The 23,421-nt window shown below is 38.9% G+C and overlaps 1 protein-coding gene and 1 pseudogene across 1 annotated transcript; both read right to left on the reverse strand.

Annotated features, from left to right (window-relative positions):
• Nucleotides 1-3,441: 3,441 nt before the first annotated feature.
• LOC118859063 lies at nucleotides 3,442-4,308 on the reverse strand (annotated as a pseudogene).
• Nucleotides 4,309-20,557: 16,249 nt separating this feature from the next.
• LOC118828810 (olfactory receptor 4F3/4F16/4F29-like) lies at nucleotides 20,558-21,514 on the reverse strand. The gene has a single exon (XM_036735677.1). It carries the CDS (start codon nucleotides 21,494-21,496, stop codon nucleotides 20,558-20,560), a length of 939 nt encoding a protein of 312 aa, XP_036591572.1. The 5' UTR covers nucleotides 21,497-21,514.
• Between the last annotated feature and the right edge of the window lie 1,907 nt (nucleotides 21,515-23,421).

Genomic DNA, 23,421 nt, shown 5'->3' on the forward strand with positions numbered 1-23,421 from the left:
CTAAATTGCTTTAATAATAACTGCTTTGAAAGCGGGATGGGTTGGGAAGGAGCAAAATGTAGTTAGCCTTTCACAACATGAGTATTGTGGAAGGGTTATACATAATGATACACATGTGGACTAGGTTGAATTGCTCGACTTCTTGGGGAGGGTGGGTGGGAAGGGAAGAGGGGAGAGAATTTGGAACTCAAAGTTTTAAAAACAGATGTTCAAAAACAAAAAAAAAAGTTTTTGCATGCAACTAAAAAATAAGATACACAGGCAATGGGGCGTAGAAATTTATCTTGCCCTACAAGAAAGGAAGAGAAAAGGGGATGAGAGGGGAGGGGGGTGATAGAGGGGAGGGCTGACTGGGGAACAGGGCAACCAGAATATATGCCATCTTGGAGTGGGGGGGAGGGTAGAAATGGGGAGAAAATTTGTAATTCAAACTCTTGTGAAAATCAATGCTGAAAACCAAATATGTTAAATAAATAAATTTTAAAAATTTAAAAAAAAAAATAATAACTACTTTGTAGTATACCCTGAGATCTAGCACAGATATGCCCTCTTTGTTCCCATTTCTTTTCATTATTTTTCTTGACTTTCTTGATCTTTTTTTATCCATATGAATTTTGTTATTATTTTTCTAGTTCTGTAAATAACCCTCTGTTAGTTTGATTGATATGGCACTGAATAAGTAGATTAATTTAGATAATATGGTCTTTTTTATTATGTTGATCATTATACCTATAAGCCAATTATGTTTTTCCAGTTATTTAAATAGGTCTGTTTTTATTTTTGTAAATAGTTGTTTTTATACTTGTATTTATATTGTTGTTATTCAGTCATTTCAATTATGTCTGATCTTCATGACCCTATTCGGTGCTTTCTGGGCAAAGATACTGGAGTAGTTTGCCATTTCCTTCTCCATGTTTTTATTAGTTCTTACATATATCTTGGAGGATAGGCTCCCAAATATTTTATATATTATGTAATCATATTAAAGGGATTTTCTCTATCTCTTCTTGCTGGGTTTTATTGCATATAATAAGCTCTTTTGAATTAGACATGAAATAGGAATCTGGAAAAGCAGTGACAAATAAGGTATCATGTAGAACCTAAATGGTCAGAATGATCAAATGGTATAATTTTCTGTGTTCCAAAGTAGAAAGGTAGGAAATCAGGTCAGAAATCAGTTAAAGCACTTTATGAAAAACTAATGCAAAAAGCTTGTTCTATCTCCACCAATTAACCCTTTTTGAGGTTAATAACTAATTTTCAGCACACTCACTTCCCTCAGTGTTTCCTAATGTTACCTCCTAGCTGATTTCTGAACTACTTTCTCTCTCCTAGATTCCTACCACTGGATCCCTGAGATTTTTCCATGTCTCTAGTGTTCTACTTATGTTCTGTCCAGCAGCTACTGATATGTTTACCTGAGCTGAGAGCATGTTTGGGGTTAGTGGGAGCAAGAGAGGGAATGATTTCAAAAGGAAAATGGTTCAGAGTATTGAAAGTGAAAGAATAAGAAGGGACTGTATGGTACTGAACTGATAACGCCTTCCTACCACTGCAGATGCTAGATTAGATTTATGACTGACATGAGCACATCCTGGAGTATTTAACCTGCACTATCACTGGAGTTCTAAGAATTCCAGGAACTTACCAAAAAACAAAACAAAAAAAAAAAATTCTAATCTTGGGCAGCATCATGGACCTGAGGTAATGAGAAACCATGGGAAGGAATAGGAATTTCTGGTCCTCCCAGAGCAATGATTGAGAAGCTAGATCATGCTACATGTGTGACTTTGACACTTTTCCTCTCTGTGTATTAGGATATTTATGAATGGATATTAATTCCTGCCATTTCATGACTAAACCTACAGTACATCCAGGGCCATCTCCAGTTGTCCTGATCCATATCTGGCCACTGGACCCACATGGCTCCAGAAGAAAAAGTGAGGCTGGTGACTTTGGCATTATTCTAAGTCCTCACTTAAATTCCCCTTACTTAAATCCAATTCACTTGCATGTCATACCCTCACCTCCCTGATGTCACCGTCCTCTTCAAGAATAAAGGACAAACAATAACAACACTGAAGTAGAGACAGATAAAGGTAGGAACAGACTTCAGCTTAGAAAGCAATTTACCTTTGGTAATAAACTTCACTAGCTCCCTGTTGCCTCTGGGACCAGGTATACATCTTTTTGACATTTACAGCTTTTCAAGGCCTGGCCCGGTCCTATCGTTCCAAACTCCTTATGTTGTTCCTTTTTATTCACCGTGTGGTCCTGCTTTTCACATTGTCCTACCTTCCATTCCTCTCACATTATGCTTCATTTTCTATTCCCTTGCCTTTGCACTAATGTTTCCCTATGCCCCTGGCATGATCTGCCTCCTCACCTCCCTTCCCAGCCCTGCCTCTGACTTTCTGGATTTCAACAACTAGCCTCACCTGCAGTTTTACCCTAGAACTTCCCTCAGCTCTTAGAACGTCCTCATCTTAGAATAGTGCTCTGCCAAGGCAGTCTCCAATTTTTTTTTGGATAGAAAAATAAATAGGTTGATTTATTCCAACTAAATCCATTTTAACATAGGGAAGGGGACAAGACCATTCCCCCTGCCCCCCCAGGAGGTCTTTCCACTTCCATTCACTCTCCCACCCAGGGGAATGGTTCCAAAACTCAGGCCTACCCCAAGTAAAAAAAAAAATTCTTTCAAAAAAAGTTACAGTATTTCATACAATGATAGAATCTTAAGTCCTTATAGAAAAGGGGTAAGGGGAATATTTTGAAGGAGAGGGGAGAAGGGAGTTCCCTACAGTGGGGAGAGGTCCTGGTTCCCTATACCCCCTGGAAGAACCACACTCCCAGAGGGGGACAGCTAGGATTACAGCATTTAAGACTGCCAAGACCCCACCCTTATCAAAACAAATAAAATCCCCCCTTTCCCTCCCAAACAAATATATATATATATATATATATATATATATATATATATATATATATATATATAAACATATATATTTTTTTTCTTAAAATTTGAAGACTTATAAGCATTAAAGTGAACATTGGGACCTCAGAGGGGCTCCTGGAAGGGGAGACATGATCTCCCCTCTCTTCTTTCCTTCTTGGAGCTGATTGCTATGTCCCGAGCAGAGGAAGGAGCCCCAAAGGCCTGAAAGGAGGAGTGGACCAAGGATACAAGGGGGACTTGGAGCCCCCTGCCTCAAATCTGCATGCCAGGAGGGAGTGGCAAGGCTGGGCTGCCACCTCCTTAGGGTCTTCCAAGGGGGCTGAAGGCCATCGTGTGGAAGAGGCTTCTCTGGCTCATCCCAAAGCTAGAGGCAGGAGGGATTGGGGCAGGGCTTGGTTTCCACGTCTCTCTAGTCACAGAGAGCCCTGCTTCCAAAGCTCTGGACAAAAGCTTCTATTATCTCCTCTTTTACTTTCTGGAGCTTAGTCCTTGGCCAGTGGCTTCTCCCCAATCAAAGTCTCTTTCCTTCTATGACCAGCATGGCACTCATTTCTTCCATTAGTCGTCTCCTGTTGCTCAGAGTTCTCTCAGCCTTTTGGGCAGGAGGGGGCCCAGAGGACTCATCCTTGCAGACTTTCCTGAGTTTGGCTCCCGCGAGGGCTGCAGCCAGGACTGAGGCACCCCCGCTTTCCCCACTGGGGCCTTGGGGAGATGGTAGTGGGGGTGCTGGGGGTGGGCCTCCTACCCTACCTAGGGCGGGAGGCTCTGCTCCTGGTGGGGGGCAGCCCAGAGGGGGGGGGTGGACCAGGGAGAGGAGGGGGCCCTGAAGGGGTGGGATCCCCCAGCTGGGGAAGCAGCTGGGGCTCTTGCATTGGACATCCGGCATTCTCTTTTCACCTGCTCCAGGTGTTCTAGCTGTTGCCTCCTCTGCCGCTCCACCTCTTCTGGTGAAGGTCCATACTGGGCAGACCAAGATGCAGGGGGAGGGGGTGGTGGCCCACTACCTTCTAAGGCCTCCACTATCCCTGTTGTGAACAGTGCAGCATCTTCTTTGCAGCTTAATTTGAGGCCCCATCCTGCTACTGGTGGAAATTGGGCATGGCCTTGTTGTACTTGACACCCTGGACAATGGCACAGTTAATAACAACCTGCCGATCTGGTTGCATCTTTCGGCCCATGACACAGAAGGCATTGGTGCTAGGATTGTGGTAAACTCTGCTTAAACATTAAAGTGAACATTGGGCTCTGCTTAAGGCCTGGGGCCCTGTCCCAGCAGGTAGCCACTTTTTGTTGATGTCGTTGTAAACCATCACCATGGCCCAGCAAGAGCAGAGCAGGTTCTCACTCATGGCAGGGCTTTCAAGGGGTAGTCTGGACCGCACTAAGCTCCTGGGCTCTGGGGTACACCTGGAGGCTCCGGGGAAGGGTCAGGGAAGGGGGGGCCTGGAACACTGGTTTGATCTGGGGCGGGACCTGCCCCATGGAGGGCTGCCAAGGCAGTCTCCTTTTGCTATTGGTGAGCTCCTCCCAGGGTCTCCATTTGGAGAAGGGCACAAGCTGACCCACCTTCATTGCCCTCCTGGCTCTACTCTGATTTTCTTCACTTCATTACTCTGCCCTGCCCAGATACTTCCTCTACTCTCCCTATAGGATATCAGCTCCCTTTTTGTGTGGTCTTCTCACATTAGAATGTAAGCTCCTTGAGGGCTGGGACTGTCTTTTCACTTTATTTATATCCTGGGGCCTTAGAATAATGCCAAGTACATAGTGAGCACTTAATAAATGCTTGTTGCCTAGTCTTGCTTTGTTGTCTTAGAGTCTCTAGCTTCTTCCACTACCTTCTGTGGGAGGTGTTGTTGGGAAGGTGTTACTACACCTTCCATCCACTTTGTAGGCCTCATAAGTTGTCTCCCCATTAGTCTCTAAGTTCCTTGGGGAGTTGGAATTGTGGGTTGGGTTTTAGTTCAGGTTTTTGTTGTTGCTGTCATTTTGTATCCTAGCACTTAGCACAGAGTTCAACACACAGTAATCATTTAACAGACACTTTTATCCTCATCTCACACCCACAAGACCATTGGACTCTGACCCTTAAACCACCCTGGGATCTGATAGGTGGGTTTTTTTTCACCTTATCTTACTGGAACCAGGATTCCATATCACTTCCCAACCACTACTAACTTCCCTTTATTTGTTGACTTCCCGTTTTAGAATGTGAACTCCTTGAGGGCATAAACTGTCTTCCTTTATTCTATTTGTAGCCCCAGTGCCTACTTAGCACAGTGCCCTATGCATAGTAAATGCTAAATAAATGTTTTATCATTGATCATTCAATCTGTATTAATTGATTGATTGATTGATTGATTGGGAGCACCTGGGTCTAGGGACTGAATAGATTGTATAGTAATGCTTTTGCTTCTGTTATTGTTGTATAATGCCTTTGTGTAATGTGTTCTTGAATTATAGAAAAATTGATAAGGCAAACAATCAATGAAGTAAAAAGTGAGAGGAGCCAGGAGGATAGGAAATATGAACTATTGATCTGAATGGATTATCTATATGAAACCCTGGACTATTGAAACAAAAGTACCGCTGATGGGGGTACAGTCTCTGGGAACCCCTTTGACCTCTCCTTGAATCTTCCCACTTGATCTGGCCTTCCCCTGAGGCCATAAGTCTTCCCTTATTGCTAGGCCCAAATCTCTGTCACCCCTAAACTAGCCTAGCCCTGTATTGTCTGTTATCTCCGGGTGGCCTTCAGCTATTTCCCACCCTAAATCTCACTACTGGAGTCTTGACCTCTAGTCACCCCAGTCCCATCAAGATCTTCCTTTGACTCCTCCTCAAGACCCTCCCTAAACCCCTACTCTAGTCACCCCAGACTACTTCACCGCCCCTCAAACCCTCCCACAATCTTTCTGTATATAAGCTCCATCTTGGCTCCATGAAGGCTCTCAGATTCAGTCTAGCTCAGCTCAGATTCATCTGGCCCACTGGCATTAGCATCACAAATGCTCAGGCTCCCTAAGAATCTACCCAATATGGTGAATCTTTAATAAACTTTTTTTCCTTAGCTGAGAAGGCTTGAGTCAAATTCATTCAGCAGGGCCTGGCATGTCAGTATTTTGGGGTCTCAAGTACCCCTAAAAACCTATGGTTCCCTACACTCATCATTTTCTTTAACCTCATCACCACCACCAGGAAAAGGGCAGAGCCAAGATTATGCATGATTTCTTATAATCAGAGTAAAGCATAAGGACCTGGGGACTACGTCTAAGTGGCCTCAGGAGCTGGATGGTGCACATAACAGATGAAGCTGATCAAAATTAATGCTCTGGTACTGAACAAAAAAAAAATCAGGCATTGGTCATAGTGACCCACTGTTTCATACTCATTCAAAAAAGAATTTCAATCAATGCTTCCTTTGTGTGTGCCATTACACAATTTTGTAGACCTTTCCGTGCTTCCCACTCTGCCTTTCCATCTGTCTATAAGGCAATATTCAAATGACTTGTACATGTCATTCCTTGGCCCACCTGTTTCATCACTGGAATAATGATCTGTTTAAATACATCTGTTGTTTTACTGGGGGGAGGGAAGGAAGGAATGCTTTACATTTAGAGTCCTTTACATTTATTAAATAGATATATATTTTCATATAATATGCATTAAAATGTTACAATTTTCACATATATTAAAATATATTGGAAAATATGTATTACCATGTTTAAAATATTGTAAAATAAATTATGTATTTTCATATATTGAAATATATTTGAAAATATATATTTATATTAAACATATTTTATATATTCAAATATATAATACATTAATTCATTTGATCCTGACACTCTGTGAGATAGGAATTTCTATCTTTTTTTCACAAGTGAGGAAACCAAGTCCCAGAGTCACAAAATAATAGGGACAATGAGTCCAAGTCCAGCATTATTTCTAAATAAATACATTACAGGCCTCTCAGAAGCCAGCTTGCCTCTCAGTATGCTAGGCAATAGCAACTTCAGGGAATCAGAGAACCTAAGAGAGTTGAGCCTTCTCCCAGTCGCATAATTAACCAAGAGCACAAAAAGTTATACAAAAGTCTGGCACAGAAGCAAAGGCAGCTAATTAACTACACTAGAGGACAGTGACCAAGTGACGCTGCAATAACCTAGGGGTTGCCTGCCAGTGGGAAAGATGTCTGTAGTGGGAATTGTCTCACAAAGTCTTGTTGGTTTTCTCTGGGTAACCAAAGGGAGACAAAGTTAACAGGTCACTAGGGAGGAAGGGTGGCATCTTCTCATGTAAAATACTCTTTTGCCATTTTTTTAGCCTGCTTAGAAAGCTTTACTTGATCTTAGAAGGCTGAAAAGAAAGCCTGAATATTTAAGGGGGGAGGAGGGAAGTAAAAATTTATTTTAAGGTTTTAATGAAAAGTCATCTTGCCACTGTCTAAAAATGCCATTCCAGTTCTAAGTAAATAAGTGTCAGTACATAAAGAAATAGCATAGAAATCTTAGATTCAAATATCATACATTGTTGAACCTACAACATGTCTCTAAAGGCCACCACAAATATCTTAATAAGTGGAATTATCTACAACAATTAATTGCTTTGTCTGACACTAGTCTCATTGATGTAACTTTGGTAGATAAGAAGAAAAGAAACACATGAGGGAGAAGGCACCTAAATCCTCATGAGAGAGCCAAAGAGAAATCTTTTCTTGGCATATTTATCCATGAAAAAATAATTTTAGAGAGGAAAGGCCATTTTTAAGATTAATACTAGGCTTATATTCCTGGCAATGTGAGCTTGAGTTAGAACAGCATCATTCAAAGGAAAATATTCTGAAGGTATAATGTTATCAAGGAAGGCTCTGGTCCTGGAGACCCTAAATAGTCTACTACAGCAGGCAGAATGACACAATGGAAACATCACTGGCTCTGAAATCAGTGAAAACTGGGTTCAAATCCTGCTTCTGATGACTACCTATTAGACCTTGGGCAAGTCACTTAAAATCACTGGACCATAATTTCCATATCCATAGAATTCGGACCAGCTGGCATTCAAGGTCCATTCTATCTTGAGATCTGTGAACCTATGATTGTAAATGACTTATCCTCTCTTGGCCTATTTCCTTCTCTATAAAATAAGAAAGTTGAACAAAGTGATCTCAGAGGTCCTTCTTCTATAATCCTATAATCGTATGAGGAAGAAAAAAAATTAAAAATAAGAATTAAGCAAATTATACTTAAAGCAAGCAACTGATAATTGAATATATTTTAGGCCTAAGATTACAGGTTTGTGTTATGGTTATGATGGAGTTTAGACTGTGAGAAACTCCTTGAACCCCAAAAGAATTTGGGCCCCATTTGTTCAAGGGGGGAATAATGAGGGTAGATTCTTTTGGAACCCCCTTGAACCTGTTGGAATACAGTCTCTGGGAGCCTCCCTGAACTCTTCTTGAATATTCCCACTAGATCTGGCCTTCTCCTGAGGCCACAAGCCTTACATTATCATTAGGCCCAAATCTCTACCTAGCCTAGCCCTTTATTTTGCAGCTACTTCCCAGGATACTATCAATATCCTGCCTTCAGTTACTTCCCACTCTTAATCCCATTCTCTTGGTTCCGGGAGTCTGACCTCATCCTAGTACCATCAAGCTCCTCCTTAGACTCCTCCTCAAGAGCCTCCCTAAACCCCTCCTCCCTTCACCCCAAGACTACCCTAGATCCCTCCTTTGTGTATATAAGTCTCATCTTGCCTCCATGAAGGTTCTCAGATTGAATCTGGCCCAGTTGTGAAAACAATTGTCACAAAGGGTGAGATTTCTTAAGATAACCCATCATGGTGAATCTTTAATAAAATTTGTCTTTTTCCTTGGCTGAGAAGGCTTGAGTTGAATTCTCTCAGCAGCACCCAGTGTGTCAATGTTTTGGGGTCTTGAGTGCCCCTAGAAACCTATGGTTCCCTACCATGATCGTTTTTCTTTAACCTCATTAGTTATAAAGTTATAGTTTTTGTAACTTCTATATCAGCTCTTCTGTGACCCAACAATTATTGAAATAATTCATCAAACATCTTAAATCAAGTTCTAGAAACACTGATAGAGAAATAATGCACAAGCATTCAGCTTCAAGGCATTGACACTACCAGTCTGTAACATTTGTGTTGTTAAAATATAGCTTTCCAGGACATACTTTAAGATTGCTTTTATGAAGCCTGTTGAGACTTCTTTAGATCAGGTAATCTTAACCTACAATCCATGGATTCCCAATGGGTCTGTGAATAGATTTCAGGAGGTTTGTGAACTTAGTACTTAGTACAAGGCTCCCTTCTTACAGATGAAGAAACCAAGGCCCTGAGAAGTGAAAGAGCTTTCCTAGCTTCTCTGTATTCTGTCCTCATTGACCTCATTTGGTGTATTGTGTTCAGTTCTGGTTACCATATTTTAAGGACAGATAAGCTGGAGAGCATCCAGAAAAGAATATCCAGGGTGTTGTGTGAACCAAAACTTACTGAATAATATCTGTGGTCAAGTCATATGAATGAATAAATGAATGAATGAATGAAACACTTTCCCTATGTAAGTCAGTATGACAAGTGCTGGGGATACAAATACAAATGAACAAGATTTTCACTAACCTCAAAGAACTTAAATTCTAATGAGAGGAAGATAATACAGAGCCAGAAAGGGTCAACAACAATGTCTGTTAATGGTCCATAAGCACAACAAGGCCTAATTCCAGGCAAGGTAGGGTATAAGTTCATGCTTCCTGGGGGTTTCAGTGGGAGAGGATAAAGAAGATGGACAGAGTATAGGTGGTATGTACTGGAAATGGGCAGGAAGTAACTGATCTAAATACTGGCAAAGGTGTTAAGTTTAGATAAGAATCAATCTTTATCCTTTTGGATCTTAAGGTCTATTCCTTAGAGGAATAGGACAGGAATATAGACAACTACAATGAACAATATTATGTAGTAAGTGGATTAGAGACACAGTAGACAAAATAATCTGCAAGCCCCAAGGAATAATGTTGATATTTAGGGAACTTATATTTAACCTCTCTCCCCTATGTCCCTTTCCTCCTCACTCCTCCTCCTGTGGATTGTCCAGTGAGAAAGCAAGACTACAGGGAAAATCTGGCCTTGGATACTTATTAACTCTGTGACCCTGGACAAGTAGTTGAACTCTGTCTCATTTTTCTCACCAGTAAAATAGGGATAATACAATCTTCCTCCCAGGGCTATTATGAGAATAAAATAAAATAATATTTTCAAGGCATTTCGCATATCTTAAAGCACCACATAAATGTTAAGTATCATTATTAGTGATCTCAATAGATGGGCTAACCCATGTTGAGGGTAACTGACAGGCCACAGACCTATAAGTGAGTTAAGGGATTGTCTACCTTATGTATGTGAAGACTTCCCCCTATGGAATGGGTAGATGAGAACAATTTGTTCCAATGGCCATGAAGGCAGCTGAAGCAAGCACAGTGGAGAACTTAGAGCTTGGCCAAATATCGAAGATGCCAAGGTCACCTCCTGTATTCTGGGCCATTAACAGTTGTCCTGAATTTTGTCTTGCCCCTGGACTTCAATTACTCTGAAAAAGAGAGTGAGGCTGAAGACTTTGTGTAGTACTGCCTCACTTAACTCTAATTCATCGTAAGTCAAGATGTTACCCTGTTATATCATTGGTCCTCTTCAAAAGCAAAGGAAAAAGAGCAGCACCCTATTACTTACTAGTAGTAACAATGACTTTCCTCTGTACATCAGTCTTCTTACCCCAACTTTTACCCAAGTATGAGAATTCCTAGCTGGTTGCTTATTGCCTGTAGACTAATCTGCAAATTCTTCTGATTAATATGTAAAGCCTTTCACAATATATCTCAAACCAACCTTTATACCTTATTTCATAAAACCTTCCTTTACAAATTCTTCATTTCAGCCAAACTGGCCTCCTTGCTTTTCCCTGAACTGTGTGTTCTACCACCATGCTTTTGCTGGTGACCAATGCCTTCAATGTATTCTTGCTTCATGTCTGAAACCTATAATCCCTAGCTTCCTTCAAAAACTCAGGTCGTGTGTCATCTCCTACAAGAGGTCTGTCCCAATATCCCTAGTTGTTAATACTCCTATCATCCTCAAATTATTGTGTAATGTGTTTACCTGTTTGTGTGATATATTCTCCCTCTCCTAGTAGAATGTAAGCTCCTTGAAAACAGGATTTGTATTTCATTTTGTTTTTGTAAGACCATATCTATCATAGCACCTTGAACAGAGTAGATGCTTAATAAAGTATTGCTTGGTTTGATTAGATCCTGAAGAGTTTTGTTAAGAGAGTAGCAGGTCAGACTTATCTTTAAGAATGGTCAACTTAACAATAGTCAGAGTGGGAAGAAAGTGAGTATGGGAAGACAAATTAGGAGGTTATAGCAATAGTTCAAGAATATGATGGGACCATACATGGAATTCACATGTGGGATCATAGATTTAGTGTTGGAAGGGATCTCATAGGCCACCAAGACCAACTCTTGCATTTTACAGATGATGAAACTGAGGCCCAGAAAGGTAAAACAATTTAGCCAAGGTCACACAAGTAGTATCAAAGATGGGATTGAAACCATGATCCTCTGATTCCCAGAGCCAGGGGATCTTTCCATCATACTCATACTCCCTTTTCTCTCTACTTGATAGAATCCCTAGCCTCCTTCAGGGCTCATACATGAGGCCAATCCTAATCATTCCAGTTCCAGTGCTACCCCCACCCCAACCCCAGAAATTATCTTGTATTAACTGTGTAAATGCTTTGTATTTGTTTATCAATGTGCGTGCTATCTCCCTCTCAATAGAATTTAAGCTCCTCGAGGGCAAAGATTGTTTTATTTTTGTCTCTGGATTCCAGCACTGAGCACAGTGACTAGTTCATAAGAGATGCTTAATTAATGCTTGCTGAATTGATGCGGGAGGGAGGCAAAGATAATAACAAGAATTTATATTAAGGAGGTGGCAATGGAAACATGGACAAGGGAACAGATTAAGACATATTATAGAGATAAAATCCACAAGAATTTCTGTGTGGGTTTGTCTTAACCACCATAAGGAGAGAAGTTCCAGTATAACAACAACACCAACAATAACACTAATAAAACAGCTAGCATAATAATAACAGCAATAATAATAATAACAGCTAGCATTTATATAGGGCTTTAAGATTGGGAAAGCACTTTACAAATATAATTTCACTTGATCTTCACTGCAACCCTAGAAGGAAGGTGTCATTATTATACCCATTTTACAGAAGAGGAATCTGAGGCAGACAGAGGTTAAATGTTTTGCCCAATGTTACACAGCTAGTATGCCTAAGGCTCAATAATAACATCACCCATCTTGCAGGGTTGTTTTAAGGATAAATGAGATAATATCTCTAAAACAGCACAGTGCCTGACACATAATAGATACTATATAAATATGTCCTTCCCTTCTCTTCCTTTTCAGGTCCAGGGCTCTATCTACTGTGCAACCCAGCTGCCGGCATGTCTTATAGAGTCTTGGTGTATAGCTTCAGAGAAAATCCTATTCAGAGGATTCATAGGCTCACAAGTCATAGATTTAATGATAAATGAGACCTTAAAGGACATCTAGTCCAACCCCTTCACGTAACATACAAGGAAACTGAGTCCCAAAGAGAAAAAAAAAAGACTTGTTGAGGAGTACACAAGAAGTAAGTGATAAAGCTGGGATTTGGAAGCAGCTCCCCTATCTCCAAAGCCAGTGTTCTTTCGTGATATATACTGCTTATCAGTGGTATCACTTTTGGTCCCATACTATGGGAAGTCAAAGACAGATGGAGAAGATACCACATAGACCAAAATATCCATATTGCAGCATTTTATTTTCATAGAAAAACATAAATTCAAAACAAAGTAACACCCTGTCATCAGTCCTATGGGGTGTGCCTTTTGCTTAGGACCATGAAGCATATGAAAGATTTTGATAAGTAAAATGGATAGCCAATAGTGTTCCAGAAGGGAGAAACAGTATAAGAAAAGGCACAGGGGAAGAATTAGGTAAGACCTGTTCAGGGATGAGTTGGAGATTATGAATTACTCATTACTCTTAATTTTTTCAATTTAAATTAATCTTTAATACTCTGCTGGACTACCCTCCAGTTAACTTCCTACATAGCCTTAAATCGATTGAAATGCAAGAAGTAAGCTGCTGCCACTGAGTTTAGATTCAGTTTACCATTCCTTCTACTGTTTTCTCTTCTTACTAAATTGTCCTTTTTCTCTTCTCCTATTAGAAGCAACATATTGGATGGGAGACTTAACCTAGAAACTCAGGAAGACCTGTATTCAAGGGATGTATAATCTGAGCAATGTGCCCACAAGCAATGTCCACATGAGCTTTTCTTTTTTCTTACAGTCATCTATGGGATAGAAGCTTCTTATACATCCCTCTTTAATCTAGCACATATATTCAGTTAGGTTGGCCGCACATAGACAGAGTTGCATGGACCAAAGAATAAGATCAACACAGAGATGTGAGCTGACAGTATAGAGAGGGCCTTGGATGAACCCCCAGAAAAGTGTTGCTGGACAGTGATCAGGATGACAATGTAGGAAATAATCAAAATGAAGAAGGCTCCCAAAGAGATGAACCCACTATTGGCAGTAATCAGGAGCTGTAGTTTGTGAGTGTCTGTGCAGGCAAGTCTAATGAACTGAGGAAGGTCACAGTAAAAGCTTTCCCATTTGTTAGGGCCACAGAAGGGCAACTTTATTACAAAGGCCAATTGGAGGAAGGAGTGATTCCAATTGTCCAAGAAGTTACTAGAATACAAATGCACACTCTAAGGTTCATAATAGTCAGGTAGAGGAGAGGTTTACATATTGCAATATAGCGGTCAAAGGCCATGGCTATGAGAAGCACCATTTCAGTAGCTCCAACACCATGAATAAAGAAGATCTGAGAAACATAGCCTTCAAAGGAAATGAGTTTCTCCTTCTTAAAAAGGTCACTAATCATCCTGGGAGTTGCAATGCAGGAATAAATTTATATCAGTGAAGGAGAGGTGGGCCAGTAAGAAATACATGGGGGATTGTGAGAGTCAGAGGCCACTGTGAGCACAATCATGGTGTTCCCCAGTATACTTGCCAAACAGAACACAGAGGTGAATACAAAGAGAATAAGTTACATCACCCAAGAACTGGTGAGTCCCATCAACACAAACTCAGAAATCATAGACTGATTTGCTACATCCATTATCTAAATCACCATGACTAGTTCTGAAGTAACCTAAAAAGGAAAAGAGCTAAAAAAAGAAACAGAAAAAGAGGGATTATTGGGAGAGCATAAGAGAAACACATGTGCTTTCATAATTATTGCCTCACCACAAGACTGTCAACAACAACATAACCTTCATTAGGGATCACCATTGGTACTCCATTAACTTTCTCCTCATCACTAGGCATCGCTACACCTCTTGTCTCTTGTGTCTCTTCTCACCAAACCCACTGCCATAGGAAACAGAAAATTATCCTTATGTTCATGTATGCTCTTCTGACAACTATTTTTGAATGACTAAATCATGTTTGTACCCAAAATTCAATTTCATGTATTCGTCGAATTCATGAGATTTTTGAGTTGAAAGAAAACCTGGAAACTAGATCTAGTCCAATGCCATCATCTTAAATCTACAAGAACAGGTTCACCGAGGTTACCAGCCCAAACCTGACTTAATGTATTTAGCATATGATATGTGCTAGTTCTACTCTTAAATGGACATTACAAAAGATTTACACTATGTTGAATTTTTAAATATGTGGTCTTGTACAGTATATGTTAGGATAATTGTGCTATAGGGGGAAATATGGTGGATCTGGTGTCAGAATACCAGTGTTCAAGTCCTATTTCAGTTATTATGTGACCTTATGTAAGTAACTATGTGACCTTAGCTATGAAGCCTTAGGCAAATAAATTAACTCTTCTCTCCCTCTATTTTTTTTATCTATGAAACCAAGAAAGTAGTCACTGTTCTACCCATTAGCAGGTGTTTCATGATAAATATTTTATAAAGTATATAAAATTTTATTAAAATTTTTTTTGTAATTGTAACTAAAATTACTCACATTTATATAGTGCTTTAAGGCTCTTGAAGTACCTTCCTCACATTGACCCTGTGAGGAAAGAAGTGCAAGGATTATTTGTCCCATTTTACAAATAAGAAAATCTAAGGTGACTTGCTCATGATGACACAAGTATTCAAGGTATTCAGTGCCAGGTCCCCTGAATCCAAGTCAAGCCTTGGCCTCTCTATCTGCTTATTTTATATACTTTATAATTTGTTTTATATTTAAATTTATATCACATATAAATTTATATTGGTATAAAATTATATAATGCATTATATTTGCATTGTATAATGTTAATGTCATATTTTTATTTACATATTTAAATATGTATTATATATAAATTTATATTGCATTAATTTATATTACATAAATTTATATATTTTATAATCTGCTATATTAATTTTTCGATTTTATGGATAAGATCCTCTGCTATATGGTAAAAACGATGCCTTTTTAATATACTTGACACAGAGAGGCACTTAATATGTCCTTGTCTGTTACAACAACTCTAAGACTTACGGAAGTAAGAGGAAGGTTATATAGTCATTTATTCCATGTATCTGTCACCTACTAGGATAATATTGAATTTGGTCCATATAAATGGTTCCTCAACTCATGTAATTTTTTATTTCCATTTGAACTGTCCCTCCTTAATCTGCTGTTGCTAAAGCAATCCTGTTTTTCTCTTTTGGAAAGATAGTCCAATTTTATAGACATTGGTTCAGTATAAACTATTTGTTGGATTAATTTCCAAGATGAGCAGGTAAATTCAAGTATTTGTTATGTCTTCCCCCTTCCTAAACCTTTCCAAAACTTGGAGAGAGCACAAGTGGCCAATGGTAGCCCCAGGATGCAGTCAGGTACAATCACTAGGGGAAAAAATGGTCCAGACAAGGTAAAAGAGGAGAGCTCAACAAAAGCAAAAGCTGGAAGTCTAATTTAGGAATTCAAAAACAATAAAAACTACAGGACAGGAGCTATGGAACTGAGGCATTTGAATACAGAGACGAAAAGAAAAAGCAAACATTTAGTAGGAGATTGAGTACCAAGGTAAGAAATAAGAAAAGAGAAAAATTAAGAGGATAAGGCAGAAGAAGAAAAAGAAAAAAAGAAAAGAAAGGACATCAGAGGGAGGTGAGGGAGAAAAGTACATATGGTGGGGACAAAGAAATATTGTACTATGGGAAAACAACATAGAATTTAGATGTGGAAGGGACTTTTTTAGATCATTTAATGCAACTCTCTCATTTTACACATGAAGAACTTGAGATGTAAAGAAGTTAAATGACCTTAAAGTCACACAGTTCAAATAGGGTTAAGATTTGTACTTTACAGTAGTAGGTATTTGAATACAGGTTGTGTGTCTTTAAATCTAAGGTCCTATTCAAAACTCAAGAAGATAGAAATTAAGAAATTAGGCTTAACATTGTCTCACCATATGCCTTGTGACCACAACTAGATTACAAGCTCTCTAAGATTTAGGACAGATTTTTAGTTATCTCTTTATCTCCCCTAAAGTCTAGCAGACAACTTTTTATACTAAATACTCGATAAATATGTGTTACTTGATAGACTGAATGGATGTATGGCAGTAGAGACAAACAACTGAGAAAAGAAAAGTATCAGTAGGATTGTAAATAAAATATAGATTATAGGGAAAAATAAAGAGCCATGTAGAGTTGGGTAAGCTCACAGAGATGTTAATGGTAGCTTTCTCACCTGTTCTGTGAAAGAGTAAGTCAGTAACATAGTCAGAGGTTTAAGCATCTCAGAGAGTTTAAAGTTCTCTCTTACAGCAAAATATCTTCAAAAAGAAAGGGTTCTGTGTAACTTTTGCCTAATAGCAAAAATGGATAATTAGCCAAACAATGTTAGTGATCAAGTGATATTGCTGAGATTGGGAATACCCGGTCTGGGATTCACATAACCTGGGAGTCGTGCCATAGAATATTGGTGGTTTTCTCAAAGGTAAAAAATGTTAGAAAGGTTCCTAAGTAATGAAAGGAAAAGGAGAGAGGGTGAAGAGAAATCTCTCCTGGGAGTGGGTAATTTAGTGCCTTAGTTGAAATGAGAGGAAATTCATTTGGAGCAAAAGGAGCCTCAATAACTGGGTGACTAGCAAAATCGACTTGACTAATTGAGATAAGCATTGGTGAGAATATCATAAAATCAAACAATATAAGATATGATAGGAACTTAAGAGGTCATCTAGTCCAACCTACCATACGTGACAAAATATCTCTTTTAAAAACATTTCCAACAAGTAGTATTCTCAGAGAGCACAAATATTTCAACTTCTTCCAATGTAGTATCATTTCCCACCATATAAAAGGTTACTATAATAAGAAAGGCAGCTAATTAGTAGCTCTGAATGGCAGTGACCAAGTGATGTTGCAGAGATTTGAGACTGCAATCCTGAACTCATGTGGCAAATAAATCGTTAGTTTTCCCTGGGGAACCAAAGAGAGAGGATGTTAATAAGGAGAACAGGACTTTTTTTGAAGATTTTTATTTGTTTCACCAATTTAGCAATTTTTATTCAGTGATATGAATAAGGAATAATCCCAAAGAACATTTTAAAAATGCAATTTCAGAAATGTATTTACAATTATACTATTTCCAGAATTGTGGTGTGTGCCCTATTCAATTTAATCTGAAAAATGGGAAAAGAAACTACATTGATATTTGAGCTTTCAAAAAAAATAAAGAGACCCAAAATGTGAAGTTCACACAGATCCCAACTTAAACTAAAGATAATCCACCCCAAGTAAATTGGAAGGAAAACAATTGGTTTGTTGATGTTGAGAGATGAGTAAGATGATTTTGATCAAGTCAAGTGAATGAGCTCCAATGGATTACAAGCAGCTCCCAACTTAGAAATGTAGAAATTTGTTTCACTTAACTATGCATTTATTCCAAGGGTTTTGCTTGGTTGGTCTTTTTTCCCCCAGTGTTGAAGGTCAGGGGAGAAGGAGAGGTATTATAAATAAATGATTGTTCACTGAAAATAAAATTTAATCCAAAAAAAATCTTCCAGTGATGAGGAACAACTCACTACTTCCCAAGGCAATCCATGCCATATTTGCTCATTATTAGGTATTTCTTGCTTACATAAAGTTGAAATCTGCTTCTCTGCAATGTCTACAGAAAGGCAGTGCAGTGGATAGATCACTGGGCCTGGAGTCAGGAAGATATGAGTTCATATCCTGCCTCAGACAGTTACTAACTGTGTGATCTTGGGCAAGATGTTTAATCCCTATTTGCCTTGGCTCCTCATCTGTAAAATGGGGATATACTGAAAAAGGAAATGACAAATTACTTCAGTAACTTTGCCAAGAAAAAAAAACATGAGCTTTGTCCATGGGAACATACAGAGTCAGATATAATTGAACAAATGAACAACAAAAACTTCTACTGAGCCTTCCGGGTCCAAGAAAACTATCTCTAAACTCTCTTCTATATGGCAATCCTTCACATACTTGACACTAGCTATCATGACCATCCTAAAGTCTTCTCTTCTGCAAGCTAATTAACCTCACACACTTCAACCAATTTTCATATTCCAAAGTCTCCAATTTCTTCACCTTTCCATTCATCCTCCTCTGGATGTACTCTGCATGATTAGCAACATCCTTCCCAAAGTGTGGCATTCCAGAAGGGAACACAACACTAAAGATATGATGCAGCCAGAAGGACTAACACCTTCCTTGTCCTGGACACTTCATCTCTATTAATGCAGCCTTAGAGTTGCATCAGTCACATTTTTGAATGACATGTCATTCTATTGACTCCAATTGAATTCGCAGGCTACTAAAAGTCCCAGGCATTTTTTATACAAACTCTTGTCTAACCATGCTTACGTAATGGTAATCAGGAAAGGATTTTTTGCTATCAAGTGCCTTTGATGAGTCTGACCTTTGTCTGAATGGTGCAGGAAAAGTGGGATCTTTTGTCTTTGAATGCTTCTCAGCACTAAGACAATTGGGAGTCTTTAATTGGAAACAATGTATAAGGTGGTACTGGTGATTAACTAACTTTCCCACACACCACATCCTGGTGTTAGGGATTTCCTACAACCTAAATGCTAAGTTGAGCCTCAAGCCCTCAGGGCCCTAAACAGGTGTATGTACTGCAAGGTTAGCATTTCACTTTTGGAGGTATACTCATTGAAAGGGTGACAAGACACTGGGCATGCCATTGAAACAGCCCCTTGACTTTACAATCCAGATATTGGTGCTTTTCTGGTAACTATGAATTGTGATTTGAATTAGACAGTCTGTCTGCTGATGGTTGTAATTTCTGTTTATATTTGCCCAGAGGTTCAGGGGGCTGATATTTTCCCCCTGAACTAAGTGAATGATATATGTATGTTTAATTAAACTGAGATTGTTATCACCTTAGAGTTGCTCTCCTTAGAAAAGAACCTGTGTTGGCAGCCCTTCTGTGTGCTGTTGTTATCGGTCTTACACAGCCACAGTAGCTGCTAGCACATTGTTGTTATAGCATCCTTTATCCTGTACTTATGAAGTTGATTCTTTTAACTCAGTTAGAACTTTAATAATACCAATAATTGCATTTTCATAGAGCTTAAAGTTTACAAAGCACTTTACAAACATCATTTAGTTTTATCCTTATAACAACCCTGGGTGCTATTATTATCCCCATTTTACAGATGAAGAAAATGAGGCTAAGAGAGGTTAAGTCACCTGCCCTTATTAGATATGAATCATCTTCCATAGATAGACTAAACTTTACTGTCCTTTGTACATCTACTATCTATTGTAACTAAGCATGATGTCATCCAGCCCATATCTATCTTTGCCAAAGGAAATCATTAACAAATTGTCCAACGCTCTTCTGAAATTCAAGAACATCTATTGTAGTAACATAATCAATACAGCAATCCTATCACAAAAGGAAATATAAATATTACTAATGGGGCCTCATCACTCATATCCATCAGTTTTTTTTCAGGACTATAAGATGTAGTACATCTAGACCTGGTGACTCTAATCAGTGAGGGCAGCTTTCTTACCATCCACACTTGTCTTCACTTCAGATCCCTAATAACCATGACTGCTTTATATTTCCCAATCCAAAGATCATTCTCCTTGGTAGAAGCAAAATAAGGATTGAGTAGTTCTACCTTCTTTCAATCATCCCATCCCATTTTTAGAATATTCTTCTTGCCCCAACATAGCTTCTTTAAAGTCGTTTGTGTTATTCAGAACGTTTACTACCAATCACAACTTATAGTGGTCTTAAGCATTCTTGGAATCATTCTTCTAGGGCCAAGACCCTTATTTATCTTTGGCTACATGCCCTTGTTCCAGCTTCTATAATGTATACCTCCACTTGAGTGTTTTCAAAGTCTAACTTTTATCTTCTCCTGTAAATAAGCTCTTCCTCTAGACTTAACTAATTCTTCTAACAGGGAGTTCTCATATCTTCATCAAATCACTTAAGAGATTTTCCTGAAACTCACAAACTGGCTGCACACTCTCCTCATTGCCACCTTCATCTCTTTGTTCCTTAAGGTATAAATGACTGGATTCAGAGAGGGAGTAAGAACTATATTAAAGACAGCAAGAAAGTTATCAAGACGTGATGTGGTATGTGGCCTTGTATAAACAAAGATCAATGGACCAAAAAATAAAACCACAACAGTGATATGAGCTGACAGAGTGGACAGGGCTTTAGAGACACCACCTGATGAATGCTTCTGAACATTTACTAGAATGAAAATGTAGGAGATGATCAAGATGAAAAACACACACAGGGACATGAAGCCACTGTTAGCAGTGACTATGAACTGTAGTCTATATGTGTCTGTGCAAGCAAGTTTGATAAACCGAGGAAAGTCACAATAAAAACTATCCAATTCATTAGGGCCACAGAAAGGCAAGTGGACTACAAAAGCCAGCTGGGCCACTGAATGGATGAAGCCAATGATCCAGGCAGCAGCCAGAAGCAAAATGCACATTCTTGGACACATAATAATTAGGTAGTGGAGAGGCTTACATATGGCTACATATCTGTCAAAGGCCATTGCTATGAGTAACACCATCTCAACACCACCAATCAGATGAATAAAGAACATCTGAGTGACGCAACCATAGAATGAGATGACTTTGTGCTTTCGGAAAAGATCACTCATCATCTTAGGGGAAATGACAGAGGACATCCCCAGGTCAATAAAGGAGAGATTAGCCAGCAGGAAATACATGGGAGAGTGCAAGTGAGGGTCAGAAGTCACTGTGAGCACAATGAGGGAGTTTCCCAGCATGCTTGACAAGTAGAACACAGAGGAGAAAACAAAAAGAAAAAGTTGAATATCCCAAGAATTAGAAAGTCCCAGGAATACAAATTCAGACACCACAGAATAATTGTCTTTGTCCATTGACTCAGCAGGAACATCTCTTATGTAACCTGTAAAAGGAAAAAGACAAGAGATTCCAAATTACTAGAAATAAGTTAACAACAGTGATATCTAAAAAAAGAGGATTATTAATGCATTTTCAAATATGCAGAAGAAAACAAAAAGAATTTCAGAAGGAAGTCCAAGCAGGACAGTTTAAAAAATAACATGTGTGTATGTGTGTGTGTGTGTATACGCACCCACACGTGCATATGCACATATATTATTAATGAGTGGGATGGAATGGAAATTCAATTCCACATCAAATCTTTTTTCTTTCTATTTTTCTGTGTTTCTGTAAATGCTCTTTCTTGGTGTTTAAGTTCAGAACAAAAAATAAAATGTAAAACATAAGACAAAATACTGAGAATGATGTTGTAGAAGTATATTTCTAAAACTTCCTTTTTAATTTCTCTAGAAGTATTAAGAAATACTATTTCTCCAGCTTACAACTATTTTCTGAATTTTCCCTTTAGGAAATTAGTAAGAATGAGGGTTAGGAACTTCCTTGGAAATGAATTAATGATGATAACCAAATTTAACTCTTGTCGAGGTGAGATTTCCTCCCCACCACCTGAAGTGACTGGTGAAATGTTTTACCTGGGATAGGGTAGGATAGGATACGATAGGATAGGATAGGATAGGATAGGATAGGATAGGATAGGATAGGATAGGATAGGACAGGATAGCATAGCATTGGATAGGATAGGATAGGATAGGATAGGATAGGAAAGACAGGTAAATTAGATAGATAGATAGAGATATAGACAATATAGATAGGTAGGTATAGATTTATAAAATTTGTCTCTATCTGCTTCTCTGTCTCTCTTTGTGTCTCTGTTTCTCTGTATTTCTCTGCATGTCTGTCTCTGTTTCTATCTATCTCTGTCTCTCTGTCTCCCTGTCTCTCTCTGTCTCTCTGTCTCTCTCTCTCTCTGTCTCTCTCTCTCTCTCTCTCTCTCCCTACTCCTACTCCTGCCCAAGGTTAATACTTCTAATTTTGCACCTTCAATCCTATCCACTCCAGACTCCTCAAGGACCTTGCTCCAACAATAATCTCTTCTCTCATACATCTTTAATCTCTTTCTGTACTGGCTCCTCATTCACCTATAAATATTTTCTGGTTTCCTCAATTCTGAAAAGGCTTTCTCTCATTACCTTTCTCCCCATCCACCAACGATCACATCTCTCTTTTCCCCTTCAATGACAAACTTCATGAAAAAGTTGTCTACACTCAATGTTTCCCCTTACTCAACATTCAATGAGTGAGTTTTCACAATCTTGCAATCTAGCTTAAACTCCTATAACCATTCTCTCAAAATTCACTAGTGACATTGTCAGATCCAAAGCATTTTCTCTTTGAATCTTTCTTTTCCTCTCTGGAGCTTTTAACAGTCTTCACCTCCCACTCCTTATGAATACATTCTAACTTCCAAGACACTTTACTGACCTGGCTCTCCTCCTGCCATATTGATTGTTCCTTTTCAGTCTCCTTCCTTGGTTCTCTTTTTTTCTTCTGAATACACTAAGGCCAGAGTTCCCCATGATTCTGATCCTACTCTTTTCTCTATTAACTCTACCAATTTTTACTTAGCTACTTCATTCATTGGCATAGTCTCTTCTATCATCTTGCTACAGAGAAATCCAAAATCTTTGTTTTTTTTATCCCGAGTTTCAGACCCATATCTGGAAATGCATAAGGTATATCTCCAAGTAGATGACTACCACAAATAGCTGAGACTCAACCAACAGCAAAATGAACTCATTATCTCTGTCCTCACAACCATTTTTATTAATGGTAACATTTTTCATTGAGTCACTTGTGTTTGAAACTATGGCGTTAATTTGACTTTTCTCTCTCCCTCTCCTTCTCCTCCCCCCTTCCCCATAAACTAGACACAAGATTT

The sequence above is a fragment of the Trichosurus vulpecula genome, chromosome 8 (genome assembly GCF_011100635.1).
Source record: "Trichosurus vulpecula isolate mTriVul1 chromosome 8, mTriVul1.pri, whole genome shotgun sequence".
Taxonomy (NCBI): domain Eukaryota; kingdom Metazoa; phylum Chordata; class Mammalia; order Diprotodontia; family Phalangeridae; genus Trichosurus; species Trichosurus vulpecula.